The sequence below is a fragment of the Barbus barbus genome (assembly GCF_936440315.1).
Source record: "Barbus barbus genome assembly, chromosome: 4".
Lineage (NCBI taxonomy): Eukaryota > Metazoa > Chordata > Actinopteri > Cypriniformes > Cyprinidae > Barbus > Barbus barbus.
Genome location: NC_136732.1, coordinates 42,131,490 through 42,150,400, shown reverse-complemented (window position 1 = coordinate 42,150,400; position 18,911 = coordinate 42,131,490). Strand labels below are relative to the sequence as shown.

At 43.0% G+C, this 18,911-nt stretch overlaps 2 protein-coding genes across 5 annotated transcripts in view; both read right to left on the bottom strand.

Moving 5' to 3' along the window:
• The window catches only part of LOC306863752 (ribosomal RNA-processing protein 7 homolog A-like), a 25,568-nt gene extending 25,152 nt beyond the window's left edge, over positions 1–416 (bottom strand). Inside the window, exons 1-2 of one of the 2 annotated variants that reach the window (XM_079407290.1) lie at positions 326–416; positions 1–35 (exon numbers count right to left, since the gene is read on the bottom strand). The exon at positions 1–35 is cut by the window's left edge and continues 114 nt beyond it. In XM_079407290.1, the coding sequence (XP_079263416.1) occupies positions 1–35; positions 326–383 (93 nt within the window). In that variant the 5' untranslated portion in view covers positions 384–416. The remainder of the gene's footprint in view (positions 36–325) is intronic. The other variant, XM_079407289.1, reaches the window with a different exon arrangement.
• An 818-nt stretch (positions 417–1,234) lies between these two features.
• Positions 1,235–15,294, bottom strand: LOC306863596 (polymerase delta-interacting protein 3-like). Of its 3 annotated transcripts, none has more exons than XM_079407025.1 (9): positions 15,157–15,294; positions 7,991–8,468; positions 7,795–7,854; positions 7,597–7,689; positions 6,239–6,433; positions 4,226–4,303; positions 4,025–4,154; positions 1,641–1,707; positions 1,235–1,547 (listed from the first exon to the last, which is right to left on the bottom strand). In XM_079407025.1, exons 2-9 carry the CDS (start codon positions 8,411–8,413, stop codon positions 1,349–1,351), a joined length of 1,245 nt encoding a protein of 414 aa, XP_079263151.1. In that variant the 5' UTR covers positions 8,414–8,468; positions 15,157–15,294; the 3' UTR covers positions 1,235–1,348. The 3 variants fall into 3 exon arrangements, with proteins under 3 accessions (XP_079263151.1, XP_079263152.1, XP_079263150.1); XM_079407026.1 differs by lacking the exon at positions 15,157–15,294 and adding an exon at positions 9,569–9,686; XM_079407024.1 differs by lacking the exon at positions 15,157–15,294 and adding an exon at positions 9,143–9,393.
• Between the last annotated feature and the right edge of the window lie 3,617 nt (positions 15,295–18,911).

The following is an 18,911-nucleotide window of genomic DNA, read 5'->3' as shown; positions in this document are numbered from 1 at the left end:
ATGAGAGTCATCCTCACTGAACCTCAGCGACAGCACTGTGAGACACACACACACAGACAGACACACACACACACACACACACAGAGAGAGACACACACAGACACAGACACACACACACACACACACACACACACACACACACACACACACACACACACACACACACACACACACACACAGAGAGAGATCAGTTCACTAGAACGCTTCGGTTACAGTGAATCAAGCGCGAGTCGACTCCAGCGAACCTTATTATCCTCCGGAGAGAATATAATAAAGGTTGCCAATTTCTAAATATTAATGAATTGAAAATAAGTGTTAATTTTACCAGTAAATCCTCCAGGAATAACGCGCGCGTGTTGATCTTTGGACGGCGCCATCTTCATTTACCGTTTACAAGCGTCACCGGAAGCAGAGCCGCAGTGGCTTCTGGGAACTGTAGTTCTTACGCTGACCGTTTCTCCAAACGAGTAGAATAATCAAGAATCGAGCGACATCTGAACATTTTATAATCAGATTCAGAACAGAGTCTAATTCGTTTTTCTGTATAATAAAAGCGAATATGGCTGTTAAGAACTAATAAGTAAATAAACAATTAAAACCACTTGTGTTTTATTCAGTCTTGTCTAGTTTTATTAAAAGATTGTCTATTCTCTGGCAATCTTCATATTTGCTCTAGACTGCATGAGCATCCCTTGTTTGTATTATACTTTAATCTGTGTTTGTGATGTTTTTGAGTCTCTTCTGCTCATTTATTTGATCAAAACCACAGTAAAAAAAAAGTATATATATACATGAAATATTATTAGACTGTAAAACAGCTGTTTTCTGTGTGAATATGTGTTAAAGTGTAATGTATTCCTGTGATCTGCAGCTGTATTTTCAGCATCATTACTCCAGTCTTCAGTGTCACATGATCTTCAGAAATCATAATAATATACTGATTTACTGCTCAACAAACATTTCTGATTATTATCAATGTTGAACACAGTTGTGTTGTATTTTTCAGGATTCACAGATGAATAGAAAGCTCAAAAGAACAGAATAATTAGTTTAATGCATCAGTTTCAATTTAAACCTGTGAACGAGTGTAAATGTGAAGTGAAGTGAATTAATAGAATAACTTAATAGAATACTAACAGAAATCTTTAATATTTGACTGTCCCTTTTCATGACAGTGTAAATGTGGAGATAAACAACGAGAAGGAATGCAAGGAATAAGGAGACACACAGCTGATTATAAAGCAAGATCTTTACTGGAGAAAAGAGAAAGCGGAGTCAGAGAGACGTTAAAAGTGAAGTGAAGCAGGAGCTGTGTGAACACGAGGAGCTCCGCTCGTAGAAGCAGGGGTCAGATCTTGATGCGGAAGGCGGTGGAGTGAGAGCCGCTCGTCTCTGCCCCGCCGGAGCCGCTCTGACCGGACGATTTGAACAGAGCCTTCAGGATGGTCTGAGGATCCACCTCCGGCCCTGAAGACGTCCTGGAGCCGGAGCGAGACGAGGAGTCCTTCTGCACCGCTGCTGCTGCGCCGGGCGAGTCACTCAGCCTCCTGACAGAGAGAGAGAGAGAGAGAGAGAGTCACCTTCATCATCATCATCATCATCATCATCATCATCATCACACAGATGGAGGTGCGACTCACAGGAGGATGGGCTGCTCTGACGTGATCACGCTGCCCTGCATGTGCAGATTACACTTCATCGGCTGACCTGGAACACACACACACACACACACACACACACACGGAGAGAGAGAGACCAGTGGATCAGCAGAGGGGGACAGTAATCAACAGGGCTGGGTTTATAAACAAATATATACATTGATATCTCGAAACGATATCGAGTCTTATATCCCAAGAATCGATTCGTCTAGCCTGTTTTCAGTTAAAGGACAGAGCATTGAAGGGCACTTCCCATCCAATAAGCATTGTGCTTTGGTATTTTTACCATGAAACAAAGTCTCAGATTTCAAATTATATCCACTGTATTGCAGTATTCAAACAATAAATGCTCAGTGAACTGATCATCTCCTCCGCTTTAATACTAGTTATAGCACAAAATAAGCACGACTAAACATCCGAAGGCAAGTTAAAAGAAAGAGTAACACTTTACAATCCGTATCCTGTCTCATGCAATCGCTCGATCTGTGTTTCAGCCGTGCAAGGACGTCAATATAACAGCTTGCAAACAATAACATCACTTTTAATTCAGAAAAACATATTCAGTGAGCTTCAACTCATTAGTCAGATAGAAAAATAAGCTGTAGAGATGTTGCTAAATATATGCAACATATAACATTCATTATACATTTTTAGAGTTAGGACAGCTACCATTGTTTATACACACATATATAAACAAATTAAAGTAGAAATATTAAGTAATTATAACTTTATTTTAAACATTTAAGTGTAAATTTAACAAATGAGTCAATTTTAACCTTCAATATTACAGTAATGTAACGGACTCATGTATATTTTACAGTATTAGCTGAGAGATCTTCCTTGAGAGAGTTTGGCATGTACTGTACCTGATATGCATCCAAAATAATTGATATTGAATCGAATCGTGAAATGTGTAAAAACTCATCCCCACGCACATTAACTTGAGTATTGTCCTTTAAAAGGTGAATAGGGTACAAATCTTTGTATTACAAGTTCTCAAATGTTAGGTTTAGATATGCAAATGAGGCATTATTTAATGAAATATGCGCTAATTTGTATACATTTCTAGTACAAAAATCTGAACACTGGATGAAGTCAGTTTCAAAATTCTTTTTTTGACACATTGGAGTCGAATGTTTTACAGAGGGATTTTGTGTCACTCCATAATTCAGAAAACATTTAGAACAGACAGAAAACGATATCTGTGTCCCTGCAGCACTAAACCAGTCTGAAGTCACTGGAGTATATCTGTAGCAATAGCCAACAATACACTGTATGGATCACAATTATACATTTCTCTTTTATCACAAAAATCATTAGGATATTAAGATCATGTTCCATCAAGATATTTAGTAAATTTCCTACAGTAAATATATCAAAACTTCATTTTTGATTAGTAATATGCATTGCTAAGAACTTCATTTGAACAACTTTAAAGGAGATTTTCTCAATATTTAGATTTTTTTGCTCCCTCAGATTCCAGATTTTCTAATAGTTGTATCTCAGACAAATATTGTCCTATCATAACAAACCATACATCAATGGAAAGATTATTTATTCAGATTTCAGAGATGATTCAGATAATATAAAAATCTCAATTAAAAAAAAAAACTGGCCTTTATGACTGGTTTTATGGTCCGGGGTCACATATTTTAACTTTTATAAGAATAAAATGTTGTACATAATCAAGCAGATTATATATGAACAAATCCCTCTGTAAAAACCTTCAGTATGTAGACTACAGGAATAGAAATGTAAGTTTGATGTGTGTAAGTGCTACTGAAGAGGAGATGTTGGCTCATACGGCCTGTAATTGAAATCGTCGTAGCTACTGTGTGTAGCAGCTTTGAAAGTCAGAGTGATTTTTAGTCTTCTCTAAAATGTGTGTTTTTTAAGACAGTCTTTCAGTAATCACTCTTCTAGGGTCACGTGAAGTGTTTTCCCAGCATTTTCTGAACAAATGTGATATTTATTTACAATAATTCAATCAGAAGTCAATATTGTGGTATATTAGATCCAGTATTGTATTGATTTTGCAAAATTGTGTAAACAAAAATACTATAAAGCTACAGAAGAACTGTGCATCTTCTGACAGAACACAGGCTACACAGAACATACAGTGCTGCCCATGACCTTAAAGTACCACAAGAGCGATTAGAGAGCATTTGTTCAGATGTCTAATAAATCTGGCTGTTTTGCCGTTTAGTTAAAGCTGTGTTAAACAGCTACAGTTGTGTTTCAGGGCTTTCAAGCAGGTTTGATTTAGTTTCTTATCACTCTGTATTTACAGCAATTTCACTGAGCACTCAGTTCAACTGTGGAGGAATGGATGGGTGTGTGTGTGTGTGTGTGTGTGTGTGTCTCACCGTCCAGGCAGCGGTTGTTGTACTTCCTGTAGGCGTTGACTGCATCCTCCTTGCGCACAAACACCACCTCGGCCACGCCCACCTTCACCAGCCGCGCCCGCTTCAGCGCTCCGCACACACAGAACAGCTCCTGCACACACACACACAGATTAAACACACACACACGACGAGCTGTGTGACGAGCCGCAGGCCTGAACTCACCACTATATCCTCCTCCGTCACTCGAGGATGAAGGTTGTTAACCGTGATCTTTGTGCCCTCCAGAGGACTGAAGACAGGCTGATACACACACACACACACACACACACACACAAAGAGAGAGAGAGAGAAAGTGGTTAGCTGTACAGGCCTGATGAATTTAAAGGATGTGTTGTGGAGTGAGAGGAGCTAAACACATGTTTGTAGTGCTGATAATGACTGATAATGTTGTATTTTCTGGTATTTTAGATGACTTGTGAATGTTATAACATGTTTGGTTTGTGTGTTTTTCTCTCTCTGGTGTGATTTACAGTCCAGAGAGACTCGTTTTCCAGAAAATACAGTGCTTGTGACAGGCAGAACTTTACCTGCTGCTGTTTCTCAACCAGTGTTACAGTGTCTGTGTGTGTGAGTGTGGGGCCACTGGGGTCTCCGCTGGTCTGTTGTGTGTGTGTGTACCTGTGCAGGTGTGAGTGTGGGGCCACTGGGGTCTCCGCTGGTCTTGTGTGTGTGTGTGTACCTGTGCAGGTGTGAGTGTGGGACCGCTGGGGTCTCCGCTGGTCTGTTGTGTGTTTGTGTACCTGTGCAGGTGTGAGTGTGGGGCCACTGGGGTCTCCGCTGGTCTTGTGTGTGTGTGTGTGTGTGTGTGTGTGTACCTGTGCAGGTGTGAGTGTGGGGCCGCTGGGGTCTCCGCTGGTCTTGTGTGTGTGTGTGTACCTGTGCAGGTGTGAGTGTGGGGCCGCTGGGGTCTCCTCTGGTCTGTTGTGTGTTTGTGTACCTGTGCAGGTGTGAGTGTGGGGCCGCTGGGGTCTCCGCTGGTCTTGTGTGTGTGTGTGTGTACCTGTGCAGGTGTGAGTGTGGGGCCGCTGGGGTCCCCGCTGGTCTGTTGTGTGTGTGTGTGTACCTGTGCAGGTGTGAGTGTGGGGCCGCTGGGGTCTCCGCTGGTCTGTTGTGTGTGTGTGTGTACCTGTGCAGGTGTGAGTGTGGGGCCGCTGGGGTCTCCGCTGGTCTGTTGTGTGTGTGTGTACCTGTGCAGGTATGAGTGTGGGGCCGCTGGGGTCTCCGCTGGTCTGTTGTGTGTGTGTGTACCTGTGCAGGTGTGAGTGTGGGGCCGCTGGGGTCTCCGCTGGTCTTGTGTGTGTGTGTACCTGTGCAGGTGTGAGTGTGGGGCCACTGGGGTCTCCGCTGGTCTTGTGTGTGTGTGTGTGTGTACCTGTGCAGGTGTGAGTGTGGGGCCGCTGGGGTCTCCGCTGGTCTGTTGTGTGTGTGTGTACCTGTGCAGGTGTGAGTGTGGGGCCACTGGGGTCTCCGCTGGTCTTGTGTGTGTGTGTGTGTGTACCTGTGCAGGTGTGAGTGTGGGACCGCTGGGGTCTCCGCTGGTCTGTTGTGTGTTTGTGTACCTGTGCAGGTGTGAGTGTGGGGCCACTGGGGTCTCCGCTGGTCTTGTGTGTGTGTGTGTGTGTGTGTGTACCTGTGCAGGTGTGAGTGTGGGGCCGCTGGGGTCTCCGCTGGTCTTGTGTGTGTGTGTGTACCTGTGCAGGTGTGAGTGTTGGGCCGCTGGGGTCTCCTCTGGTCTGTTGTGTGTGTGTGTACCTGTGCAGGTGTGAGTGTGGGGCCGCTGGGGTCTCCGCTGGTCTGTTGTGTGTGTGTGTACCTGTGCAGGTGTGAGTGTGGGGCCGCTGGGGTCTCCGCTGGTCTTGTGTGTGTGTGTGTGTACCTGTGCAGGTGTGAGTGTGGGGCCGCTGGGGTCTCCGCTGGTCTTGTGTGTGTGTGTGTACCTGTGCAGGTGTGAGTGTGGGGCTGCTGGGGTCTCCGCTGGTCTGTTGTGTGTGTGTACCTGTGCAGGTGTGAGTGTGGGGCCACTGGGGTCTCCGCTGGTCTGTTGTGTGTGTGTACCTGTGCAGGTGTGAGTGTGGGGCCGCTGGGGTCTCCTCTGGTCTGTTGTGTGTGTGTACCTGTGCAGGTGTGAGTGTGGGGCCGCTGGGGTCTCCTCTGGTCTGTTGTGTGTGTGTGTACCTGTGCAGGTGTGAGTGTGGGGCCACTGGGGTCTCCGCTGGTCTGTTGTGTGCTGATGGTGGTTCTGCAGACGGGCTGTAGGCTCTGTGTGGGGGGACGAGCGGGGCGAGCGGGCGGCACTGAGACTGAAGGAGGGGTGTAAGAGTCGTTCTTCACCACTTTAGTGATGGGAGTCTCGAGAGAGATGGGCCCTGCCTACAGACAGAGAGAGAGAGAAAACATACAACTGTTAAATATCAAAACCCATTAGACTACAACATTACAGAAAATGAACTGACTGATAAAATCCAGGCCCAAAAATACAAAAAAGCAAGTGGACCAGATGACATCCTCAACAAAATGCTCAAATTAAGATGGACCCTACTAAAACCGTTCAACTTGGTCCCGAGTGTTGCTCATTTCCCTGAATCCTGGAACAGAGATAAGTCAGATCCAGACTATTACAGAGGCGTCTGTGTGAGCAGCAGTCTAGGGAAGTTATCAGCACAATTAGACTCAAACCCAAACATCAGGCCCTATCTTCACACCACGTACCCTGACTGACAAACACATCAATCAACACAAACACTCTGTAGATTTCCAGAAGGACTTTGATTCAAATTGACAGCAAGGTCTACTATCAAATCTTTCAGAAACTGGTATAGAGGTCAAAACATACAACATCAAGAACCATGTTTAAATAATAAACTCAGCAATAAACACTGATCCTGAGTTCTTCACTCGGGACGAGGTGTGAGGCAGGGCTGCCCACTATCACCCACCCTCTTCAATATCTACATTCATGAATTAGTGAAACTCCTGGAACAATCAGCAGCACCTGTCCTCACACTACATGACTCCAACATAACGTTCTGTTTGCAGATGATCTGGTTCTGCGGTCTCCAACAGAAGAGGGTCTACAGCAGAACCTGGACATCCTGCACAAGTTCTGTCAGACCTGGGCCCTGACTATTAATCCTAACAAAACCAAAGTACTAACATTTCAGAAAAGACCCAGACTTCAGGGAAAGAGACAATTCCATCCTTGGTACGACCAAAATTACACACACCTCGGGCTGAAATTCAGTGCAAATGGAGTGTGTGGCCGTTTCTCAATGTATATTTACAATACGACGAAATATGATCTCAAACACCACTGCCTCTTTTCCTTTTCATTTAATTAGGGCTGTCAATCCATTACAATATTTAAATCGCATGATTGTGATGAGTTAGCGCATGAATAATTGCAACTTAATCGCACATTTGTATTAGTTCTAAATGTACCTTAATTCAATACTTTAAGTTTTTAATACTCTAATCAACATGAGCAAATATGGAGAAATATGGATGCTTTATGTAAATGTGTGTGTGATTCTCACTCGTGTCTGCAGGTAGTTGGCTGTAGTGATCTTCATCTGTTTGTTGGGAATCAGAGCTCCATCATCTTCATCAGCAGAAGCAGCAGACATGACCTACAGTCAGACATTATGGGATGTTCAGTTATGGACACTAATAGATTCATTAATGGATCAATAGTGTGTTATCTGAAAGCACTGCTGATTATGAAAGTGTCTCACTGAAGCGGCTCCACTGGGAACATTGATGCGGATCCCGCTGGTCATTCCCACAGGCCTCTGCTGCACACACACACACACACACACACAGACACATGCACACACACACACACACACAGACACAGACACACACAGTGTCACTAGTGTTCAGAGTCAGAGTTGTGGTAATAACCATGGTAATAACTCTAATAAGTAATACCTGGATGGTTTTGGTGATCTTCAGAGATGCTGCGCTCTGATTGGACGCTGTCGGGATGCTCCTTTTTAAACTCAGCCTATCTCGCGCATCCACTACTTTCGTGATCCCGCCCCCCGGCTGTAGGGCCACGCCCATCCTGGCGCTCTGGGGCCGGGCGGAGGCGGGACCGGTGTTGTGGATCTGGATGTGAGGGATACCTGTGGGCTTGGAGGGCGTGGTGCTCGGAGGCGGAGTCTGCTGCTGTTTGCGCGAGTTTATCAGCTGTCGGGCGTCCTGAACGGCTCCGGCTCCTCCCCCTCCACCCCGGATCCGGAACCGAGCGTCCTTCTGTCCCAGCTTCTCTCGCGCATCCTTCACCTGAAACGCTGTACCTGTAGCTCCGCCCACTCCCAGCCGCTGTCTGACATCACCGCTGCCAATCATCTGACGGGCATCGAAGGCCCTGCCCACTGGCCCCGCCCCTCTGCCATATATGGGCCTGTGGGACGGACAACAGCAGAGACACAAACCAATGACCAACAGAACTGAAATTAAAATGAACTTTATTTTCCTTTATACTCATTTAGATGTATTCATGCTGATACTATACACGATAAACTGCATTGTTATTTTACGATAGCATACTGTTTTTAGAAGTGAACCATGAGCTAGCTTCAGGATATCTAATATTGTCCGTCGTAGCGACACGTTTGTGTTTTTGGGAGTTATTGTCACGACCGAAGCATGTCATCATTGTTTCAGTATGTGACAATAAACACATAACTCTTTATTTGAGGGAAATAAGCTCAATTTTAGCACAGTTCTGTATTTCAGTAGTGCTTCAGAATGCCAGTTAAGCTCTGTAATGTGATGCGGTCACTACAGAAACATGCTGTTTTATCAAAAATAAAGTTCACTGAATTATCAACTAAGACGTTATGATAGTTTTTGGTTCAAACTAACGGATCCTAAACTTTGAAATCAGTATAATCAATGTTTTACCTTGAATAGGATTCAAAATACAAATAATTACACTTGAAATAGTTTAAAATGTAATTGTTATTGATTTACCTCTGAAAAAAAATCAATAAAATACATATTTACAATGTAGATGTAAGCAAAATCTTAATATATGAATATAACCCGTCTAATTAAATAATAATTGTTTATTACCCCCCCAGTGTTTCACTGAACCAGACGCGTCTGTAGTCTCTCGCGTCTGCCGCTCGACGGAGATCAGTCGATACATCGATCCATCCCTGCAGGAGCTCTGCTGTTAATAACTAACAGCTCTAGTGCGTGGAGATCATGTGAAAAACACATGAAATTAAATTAATGTAATATACGAGGTTTGTTTGTAAAAGCAGCCGCGAGCAGAAACGCGCAGGACGCCACGGATCACACGCGTCAGCCAATGAGAAGGCGAGCGTAAGCGCTGCGCGCGACCCAAACGGCCGTATCAACCAATCAGCGGCGAGAGAAGGCGGGACCTCGCGCTCAGCACCAGGAGCTACACGACCGAGTTTATAACGACAGAATAACGCTAGAACGCCCCGGCGGTTTAAATCAATGCCGCTCGAAGAATCCGAACAGATTTACCTCTTACTGGCTCCTCTAGAGTTAAAACTGCGGCGACGAATCACTTCATCCAGAGAGAGATCCGCCATATCTGCGCTGGTGTGGATTCTGTGGAGAGCGCAGCACGCATGTGCGTTACGTACATATGGGCGGGGCGAAGCGGTGCGTGACGGAGAGCGGAAAGGGTCAAATACACGCGGAACTAATACATTGCTGCGTCCCAATCCCCTACTGAGAGAATATACTGTTTAGGGAAGGAAAATAGCACACTTTTGAGTAATAGAGCGCAGGAGAAGAAGGTTCAACACTCTTCAGCAATAAAACACAATGAAGCACAATGTTTAGTTCATCTAAAGTCATTAGTGTTTATTAGTATGATTGAACTGGTCATCAGCAGAAGGACATTGGTTAATAAAATAAGATTAGATACATTTGTGTTGTTTAACATTTAATTATTTCAGGTTTGCGTCATATTCTGAGTTTGCATTTCACTGTTTTAATTGATGTTGATGAATACTAAATCAGTTTTTAGCGAGTGGGATGAATTAATTAGGACTACAGTAATGTTCAGCACACTGTTGATACACGGAGAAACTAACCGGATATACACTGTCAGTCCGTACACGGAGAAACTAACCGGATATACACTGTCAGTCCGTACACGGAGAAACTAACCGGATATACACTGTCAGTCCGTACACGGAGAAACTAACCGGATATACACTGTCAGTCCGTACACGGAGAAACTAACCGGATATACACTGTCAGTCCGTACACGGAGAAACTAACCGGATATACACTGTCAGTCCGTACACGGAGAAACTAACCGGATATACACTGTCAGTCCGTACACGGAGAAACTAACCGGATATACACTGTCAGTCGGTACACGGAGAAACTAACCGGATATACACTGTCAGTCCGTACACGGAGAAACTAACCGGATATACACTGTCAGTCGGTACACGGAGAAACTAACCGGATATACACTGTCAGTCCGTACACGGAGAAACTAACCGGATATACACTGTCAGTCCGTACACGGAGAAACTAACCGGATATACACTGTCAGTCCGTACACGGAGAAACTAACGGGATATACACTGTCAGTCCGTACACGGAGAAACTAACGGGATATACACTGTCAGTCCGTACACGGAGAAACTAACCGGATATACACTGTCAGTCCATACACGGAGAAACTAACCGGATATACACTGTCAGTCCATACACGGAGAAACTAACGGGATATACACTGTCAGTCCCTACACGGAGAAACTAACCGGATATACACTGTCAGTCCATACACGGAGAAACTAACCGGATATACACTGTCAGTCCGTACACGGAGAAACTAACCGGATATACACTGTCAGTCCGTACACGGAGAAACTAACCGGATATACACTGTCAGTCCATACACGGAGAAACTAACCGGATATACACTGTCAGTCCGTACACGGAGAAACTAACCGGATATACACTGTCAGTCCGTACACGGAGAAACTAACCGGATATACACTGTCAGTCCGTACACGGAGAAACTAACCGGATATACACTGTCAGTCCGTACACGGAGAAACTAACGGGATATACACTGTCAGTCCGTACACGGAGAAACTAACGGGATATACACTGTCAGTCCGTACACGGAGAAACTAACCGGATATACACTGTCAGTCCATACACGGAGAAACTAACCGGATATACACTGTCAGTCCATACACGGAGAAACTAACCGGATATACACTGTCAGTCCGTACACGGAGAAACTAACGGGATATACACTGTCAGTCCATACACGGAGAAACTAACCGGATATACACTGTCAGTCCGTACACGGAGAAACTAACCGGATATACACTGTCAGTCCGTACACGGAGAAACTAACCGGATATACACTGTCAGTCCGTACACGGAGAAACTAACCGGATATACACTGTCAGTCCGTACACGGAGAAACTAACGGGATATACACTGTCAGTCCGTACACGGAGAAACTAACGGGATATACACTGTCAGTCCGTACACGGAGAAACTAACCGGATATACACTGTCAGTCCGTACACGGAGAAACTAACCGGATATACACTGTCAGTCCGTACACGGAGAAACTAACCGGATATACACTGTCAGTCCGTACACGGAGAAACTAACCGGATATACACTGTCAGTCCATACACGGAGAAACTAACCGGATATACACTGTCAGTCCATACACGGAGAAACTAACCGGATATACACTGTCAGTCCATACACGGAGAAACTAACGGGATATACACTGTCAGTCCATACACGGAGAAACTAACCGGATATACACTGTCAGTCCGTACACGGAGAAACTAACCGGATATACACTGTCAGTCGATACACGGAGAAACTAACCGGATATACACTGTCAGTCGGTACACGGAGAAACTAACCGGATATACACTGTCAGTCCATACACGGAGAAACTAACGGGATATACACTGTCAGTCCATACACGGAGAAACTAACCGGATATACACTGTCAGTCCGTACACGGAGAAACTAACCGGATATACACTGTCAGTCGATACACGGAGAAACTAACCGGATATACACTGTCAGTCGATACACGGAGAAACTAACCGGATATACACTGTCAGTCGGTACACGGAGAAACTAACCGGATATACACTGTCAGTCGGTACACGGAGAAACTAACCGGATATACACTGTCAGTCCGTACACGGAGAAACTAACCGGATATACACTGTCAGTCGGTACACGGAGAAACTAACCGGATATACACTGTCAGTCGGTACACGGAGAAACTAACCGGATATACACTGTCAGTCGGTACACGGAGAAACTAACCGGATATACACTGTCAGTCCGTACACGGAGAAACTAACCGGATATACACTGTCAGTCCGTACACGGAGAAACTAACCGGATATACACTGTCAGTCCGTACACGGAGAAACTAACCGGATATACACTGTCAGTCCATACACGGAGAAACTAACCGGATATACACTGTCAGTCCATACACGGAGAAACTAACCGGATATACACTGTCAGTCCATACACGGAGAAACTAACCGGATATACACTGTCAGTCCGTACACGGAGAAACTAACCGGATATACACTGTCAGTCCGTACACGGAGAAACTAACCGGATATACACTGTCAGTCCATACACGGAGAAACTAACCGGATATACACTGTCAGTCCGTACACGGAGAAACTAACCGGATATACACTGTCAGTCCGTACACGGAGAAAGAAACTAACTGGATATACACTGTCAGTCCGTACACGGAGAAAGAAACTAACTGGATATACACTGTCAGTCCGTACACGGAGAAACTAACCGGATATACACTGTCAGTCCGTACACGGAGAAACTAACCGGATATACACTGTCAGTCCATACACGGAGAAACTAACCGGATATACACTGTCAGTCCGTACACGGAGAAACTAACCGGATATACACTGTCAGTCCATACACGGAGAAACTAACTGGATATACACTGTCAGTCCGTACACGGAGAAACTAACCGGATATACACTGTCAGTCCGTACACGGAGAAACTAACCGGATATACACTGTCAGTCCATACACGGAGAAACTAACGGGATATACACTGTCAGTCCGTACACGGAGAAACTAACCGGATATACACTGTCAGTCCGTACACGGAGAAACTAACCGGATATACACTGTCAGTCCATACACGGAGAAACTAACGGGATATACACTGTCAGTCCGTACACGGAGAAACTAACCGGATATACACTGTCAGTCCGTACACGGAGAAACTAACCGGATATACACTGTCAGTCCATACACGGAGAAACTAACCGGATATACACTGTCAGTCCATACACGGAGAAACTAACCGGATATACACTGTCAGTCCGTACACGGAGAAACTAACCGGATATACACTGTCAGTCCGTACACGGAGAAACTAACCGGATATACACTGTCAGTCCATACACGGAGAAACTAACTGGATATACACTGTCAGTCCGTACACGGAGAAACTAACCGGATATACACTGTCAGTCCGTACACGGAGAAACTAACCGGATATACACTGTCAGTCCATACACGGAGAAACTAACCGGATATACACTGTCAGTCCGTACACGGAGAAACTAACCGGATATACACTGTCAGTCCGTACACGGAGAAACTAACCGGATATACACTGTCAGTCCGTACACGGAGAAACTAACCGGATATACACTGTCAGTCCATACACGGAGAAACTAACGGGATATACACTGTCAGTCCGTACACGGAGAAACTAACCGGATATACACTGTCAGTCCGTACACGGAGAAACTAACCGGATATACACTGTCAGTCCATACACGGAGAAACTAACCGGATATACAATGTCAGTCCGTACACGGAGAAACTAACTGGATATTTTCTTGTAAATTAAAAAGTAATGCGTTACTTTACTAGTTACTTGAAAAAGTAATATTAGGTAACTGGTGTTACTTGTAATGCGTTACTCCCAGCACTGGCACGGACACAGCACATAATAATAATAATAATAATAATAATAATACACATTTAGAACTGTTTTCAAAGTATGCAAGTATGAAGTGTTTTCTTGTTTGTTTATCTATGATAGAAATGATGAAAGCAATCTAAACCAAACAAGCAGGTTTTATTTTATGTATTTATTTATTTGTAAAGTAAATATCTCTTAAATAAATTGGAACTACATAAGAAAACACATTTACATTTCATAACAACAAACAAACAAACAAACAACTGACAGAATAATAATATAGAGAGGATCACTGTGTTTTAAACTATTATCAATTACATTCATAACTGCATCAAAGAAACAAACATAAAGAAGGAAGAAGCTGCCAGAAACCTCCAATAGAAAAGATTCTAGAAGTACATTCATCCTTTTATTTCTTACATCTTTCAAAGCTTCAATATATTTTCAATCATATAATGTTAGGTTTATTTTTAGACCATTTTTGTTTGTGTATATAGTATTTCCCAAACATATTTATATAATTAATCACCAAATTTTGCTCCAAACTATTATTTTTATACACCAAATATATATATATATATATATTTACCAGAGAACAGAATTTTTAATTTGATAAATTTAAGTGTGAGATATTCAGTCATAAAATACGCGGATTCTTCCACAAGTTACAAAAAGATGCATGCGGTCTCCATCTGACTAAATCACATTAATAATTAATAACTTTACCTGCATCTTCTGCAGCTTTATGAGAGAGCGACGCGGTGACGTCACGGCCTATCCCACAATGCACCGGTCGAAGACCCCGCGCGAGCCACAAATTCCTGATTTTCTGGTCTCACACACTCTGAGGTGTTCTCGTGCGGAAGTGTGCGTGTGTGTGAAGCGGGCGCTGGGTGTAATCGGCCCCCCGCGGGAGGACTGAAGCACCTCACCGTCGCGGAGCATCCGGGCGCGCGGGACGAGGAGCGCGAGCGCCGGTACTAGCTGTTCATGCCTTAAACTGATGAGTAAGGAAAATAACGACGCGGGGTGACGCCTGTGTCCTCGCATAAACTAGCGAGAAGAATTTTTGAACGGGCACAGGTCCGTCTGCGAGGTGACTCACCTACTTAGTGAGATGCCGAGCAGAGCCAGGATCTGCCCCGAAACACCCTCAACACGGTATAAACACAGACTTAAAGAGACAGTACACCAGAAACACCCTCAACACGGTATAAACACAGACTTAAAGAGACAGTACACCAGAAACATCCTCAACGCGGTATAAAAACAGACTTAAAGAGACAGTACACCAGAAACATCCTCAACGCGGTATAAACACAGACTTAAAGAGACAGTACACCAGAAACATCCTCAACGCGGTATAAAAACAGACTTAAAGAGACAGTACACCAGAAACATCCTCAACGCGGTATAAACACAGACTTAAAGAGACAGTACACCAGAAACACCCTCAACGCGGTATAAACACAGACTTAAAGAGACAGTACACCAGAAACACCCTCAACGCGGTATAAAAACAGACTTAAAGAGACAGTACACCAGAAACATCCTCAACGCGGTATAAACACAGACTTAAAGAGACAGTACACCAGAAACATCCTCAACGCGGTATAAACACAGACTTAAAGAGACAGTACACCAGAAACATCCTCAACACGGTATAAAAACAGACTTAAAGAGACAGTACACCAGAAACATCCTCAACGCGGTATAAACACAGACTTAAAGAGACAGTACTCCAGAAACATCCTCAACACGGTATAAACACAGACTTAAAGAGACAGTACACCAGAAACACCCTCAACACGGTATAAACACAGACTTAAAGAGACAGTACACCAGAAACATCCTCAACACGGTATAAAAACAGACTTAAAGAGACAGTACACCAGAAACATCCTCAACGCGGTATAAACACAGACTTAAAGAGACAGTACACCAGAAACATCCTCAACACGGTATAAAAACAGACTTAAAGAGACAGTACACCAGAAACATCCTCAACGCGGTATAAACACAGACTTAAAGAGACAGTACACCAGAAACATCCTCAACACGGTATAAAAACAGACTTAAAGAGACAGTACACCAGAAACATCCTCAACGCGGTATAAACACAGACTTAAAGAGACAGTACACCAGAAACATCCTCAACGCGGTATAAAAACAGACTTAAAGAGACAGTACACCAGAAACATCCTCAACGCGGTATAAACACAGACTTAAAGAGACAGTACTCCAGAAACATCCTCAACGCGGTATAAAAACAGACTTAAAGAGACAGTACACCAGAAACATCCTCAACGCGGTACAAACACAGACTTAAAGAGACAGTACACCAGAAACATCCTCAACGCGGTATAAATACAGACTTAAAGAGACAGTACTCCAGAAACACCCTCAACACGGTATAAACACAGACTTAAAGAGACAGTACACCAGAAACACCCTCAACGCGGTATAAACACAGACTTAAAGAGACAGTACACCAGAAACATCCTCAACACGGTATAAAAACAGACTTAAAGAGACAGTACACCAGAAACATCCTCAACGCGGTATAAACACAGACTTAAAGAGACAGTACACCAGAAACATCCTCAACACGGTATAAAAACAGACTTAAAGAGACAGTACACCAGAAACATCCTCAACGCGGTATAAACACAGACTTAAAGAGACAGTACTCCAGAAACATCCTCAACGCGGTATAAAAACAGACTTAAAGAGACAGTACACCAGAAACATCCTCAACGCGGTACAAATACAGACTTAAAGAGACAGTACACCAGAAACATCCTCAACGCGGTATAAATACAGACTTAAAGAGACAGTACTCCAGAAACATCCTCAACGCGGTACAAATACAGACTTAAAGAGACAGTACACCAGAAACATCCTCAACGCGGTACAAATACAGACTTAAAGAGACAGTACACCAGAAACATCCTCAACGCGGTATAAATACAGACTTAAAGAGACAGTACTCCAGAAACATCCTCAACGCGGTACAAATACAGACTTAAAGAGACAGTACACCAGAAACATCCTCAACGCGGTACAAATACAGACTTAAAGAGACAGTACACCAGAAACATCCTCAACGCGGTACAAATACAGACTTAAAGAGACAGTACTCCAGAAACATCCTCAACGCGGTACAAATACAGACTTAAAGAGACAGTACACCAGAAACATCCTCAACGCGGTACAAATACAGACTTAAAGAGACAGTACTCCAGAAACATCCTCAACGCGGTATAAATACAGACTTAAAGAGACAGTACTCCAGAAACATCCTCAACGCGGTATAAATACAGACTTAAAGAGACAGTACTCCAGAAACATCCTCAACGCGGTATAAATACAGACTTAAAGAGACAGTACTCCAGAAACATCCTCAACGCGGTATAAATACAGACTTAAAGAGACAGTACTCCAGAAACATCCTCAACGCGGTATAAACACAGACTTAAAGAGACAGTACTCCAGAAACATCCTCAACGCGGTATAAATACAGACTTAAAGAGACAGTACTCCAGAAACATCCTCAACGCGGTATAAACACAGACTTAAAGAGACAGTACTCCAGAAACATCCTCAACGCGGTATAAACACAGACTTAAAGAGACAGTACTCCAGAAACATCCTCAACGCGGTATAAATACAGACTTAAAGAGACAGTACTCCAGAAACATCCTCAACGCGGTATAAATACAGACTTAAAGAGACAGTACACACAATATATGACGTTTCTGTCAGCATTTGGATTTGAATGTATAATGTTCGAAAACAGGCGCTATTTCTTCAGAATATCTCTTTTTGTGTTCAGCAGAACAAGGAAATTCATGCAGATTTGGAATTACTTGAGGATGAGTAAACGATCACAGAATTTATTTTTTTGGGTGTACTATCCCTTTAAATAATAAAAATAACAATGTAGCGGTTTATTTAGACATTAGTGTAACATACGGGTTTAAAATGGGATTGAATTTGTCTAGCTGTTAAAATGAAATATTAGCTTTATTAAATGAACTATTATTTGTACGCTCTTTTCCTTCTGTGGCCTGAAATGAAGGAATTTTGGTCATTAAACAATATTTAGCTGAATGTGTCATGGATAAATAATAACGATGACAATAAATCATTAAAATCAAACGATTTGTTCAAGACGACTGATTCAAATCTTAATTATACCCCAATAATTAATAAAATTCAACATGAGAGACCTTTCTTTAAATCCGAAGGATTATCCAGAATAGTTTATACCGTAGGCTATACATATTACAAAAAACATCATTATATATATATAATTTAATTTGGAGAAATAAACAATTGTTTAAATAAATAAATAAAAAAACAACAACTTTGTAATCCACTTAACCAAGGTGGACTAAATGTAGTTGATTTTGAAACAACATTTTTTTAAATTAAGTTGATACAAGATTATATTTGTTTAAAAGATAAGCAAACTGATTAATTCAAGGAACAAAACACTGCTGCTGCTGTAAAATTAATGGCACATTTGTGCTGATATACATTGCTTGTGCAATAAATATAAAAGCATAAACTCATACATGTGTAATTTTCTATTGTCTTCTGGAGAAGCTGCGCTTGATCCATTTAGAGCTAAACTCTCTTCAGCTTCATACAGTACTGAGCTCTATTTAACGCTCTTTAGTTCATCAGTTATCATAAATACAGAGTTTTAGCATTTCATTTGCATAAGCGTCACATACACAACATTAATATAAAGCCCTGTTTACATATGCACAGATTAAACACACCAACACGCTGAAGTCTGATTCATTTAAACAATTCATGAGGAGCTATTAAAGCAGAAAGAATAGTATTTTA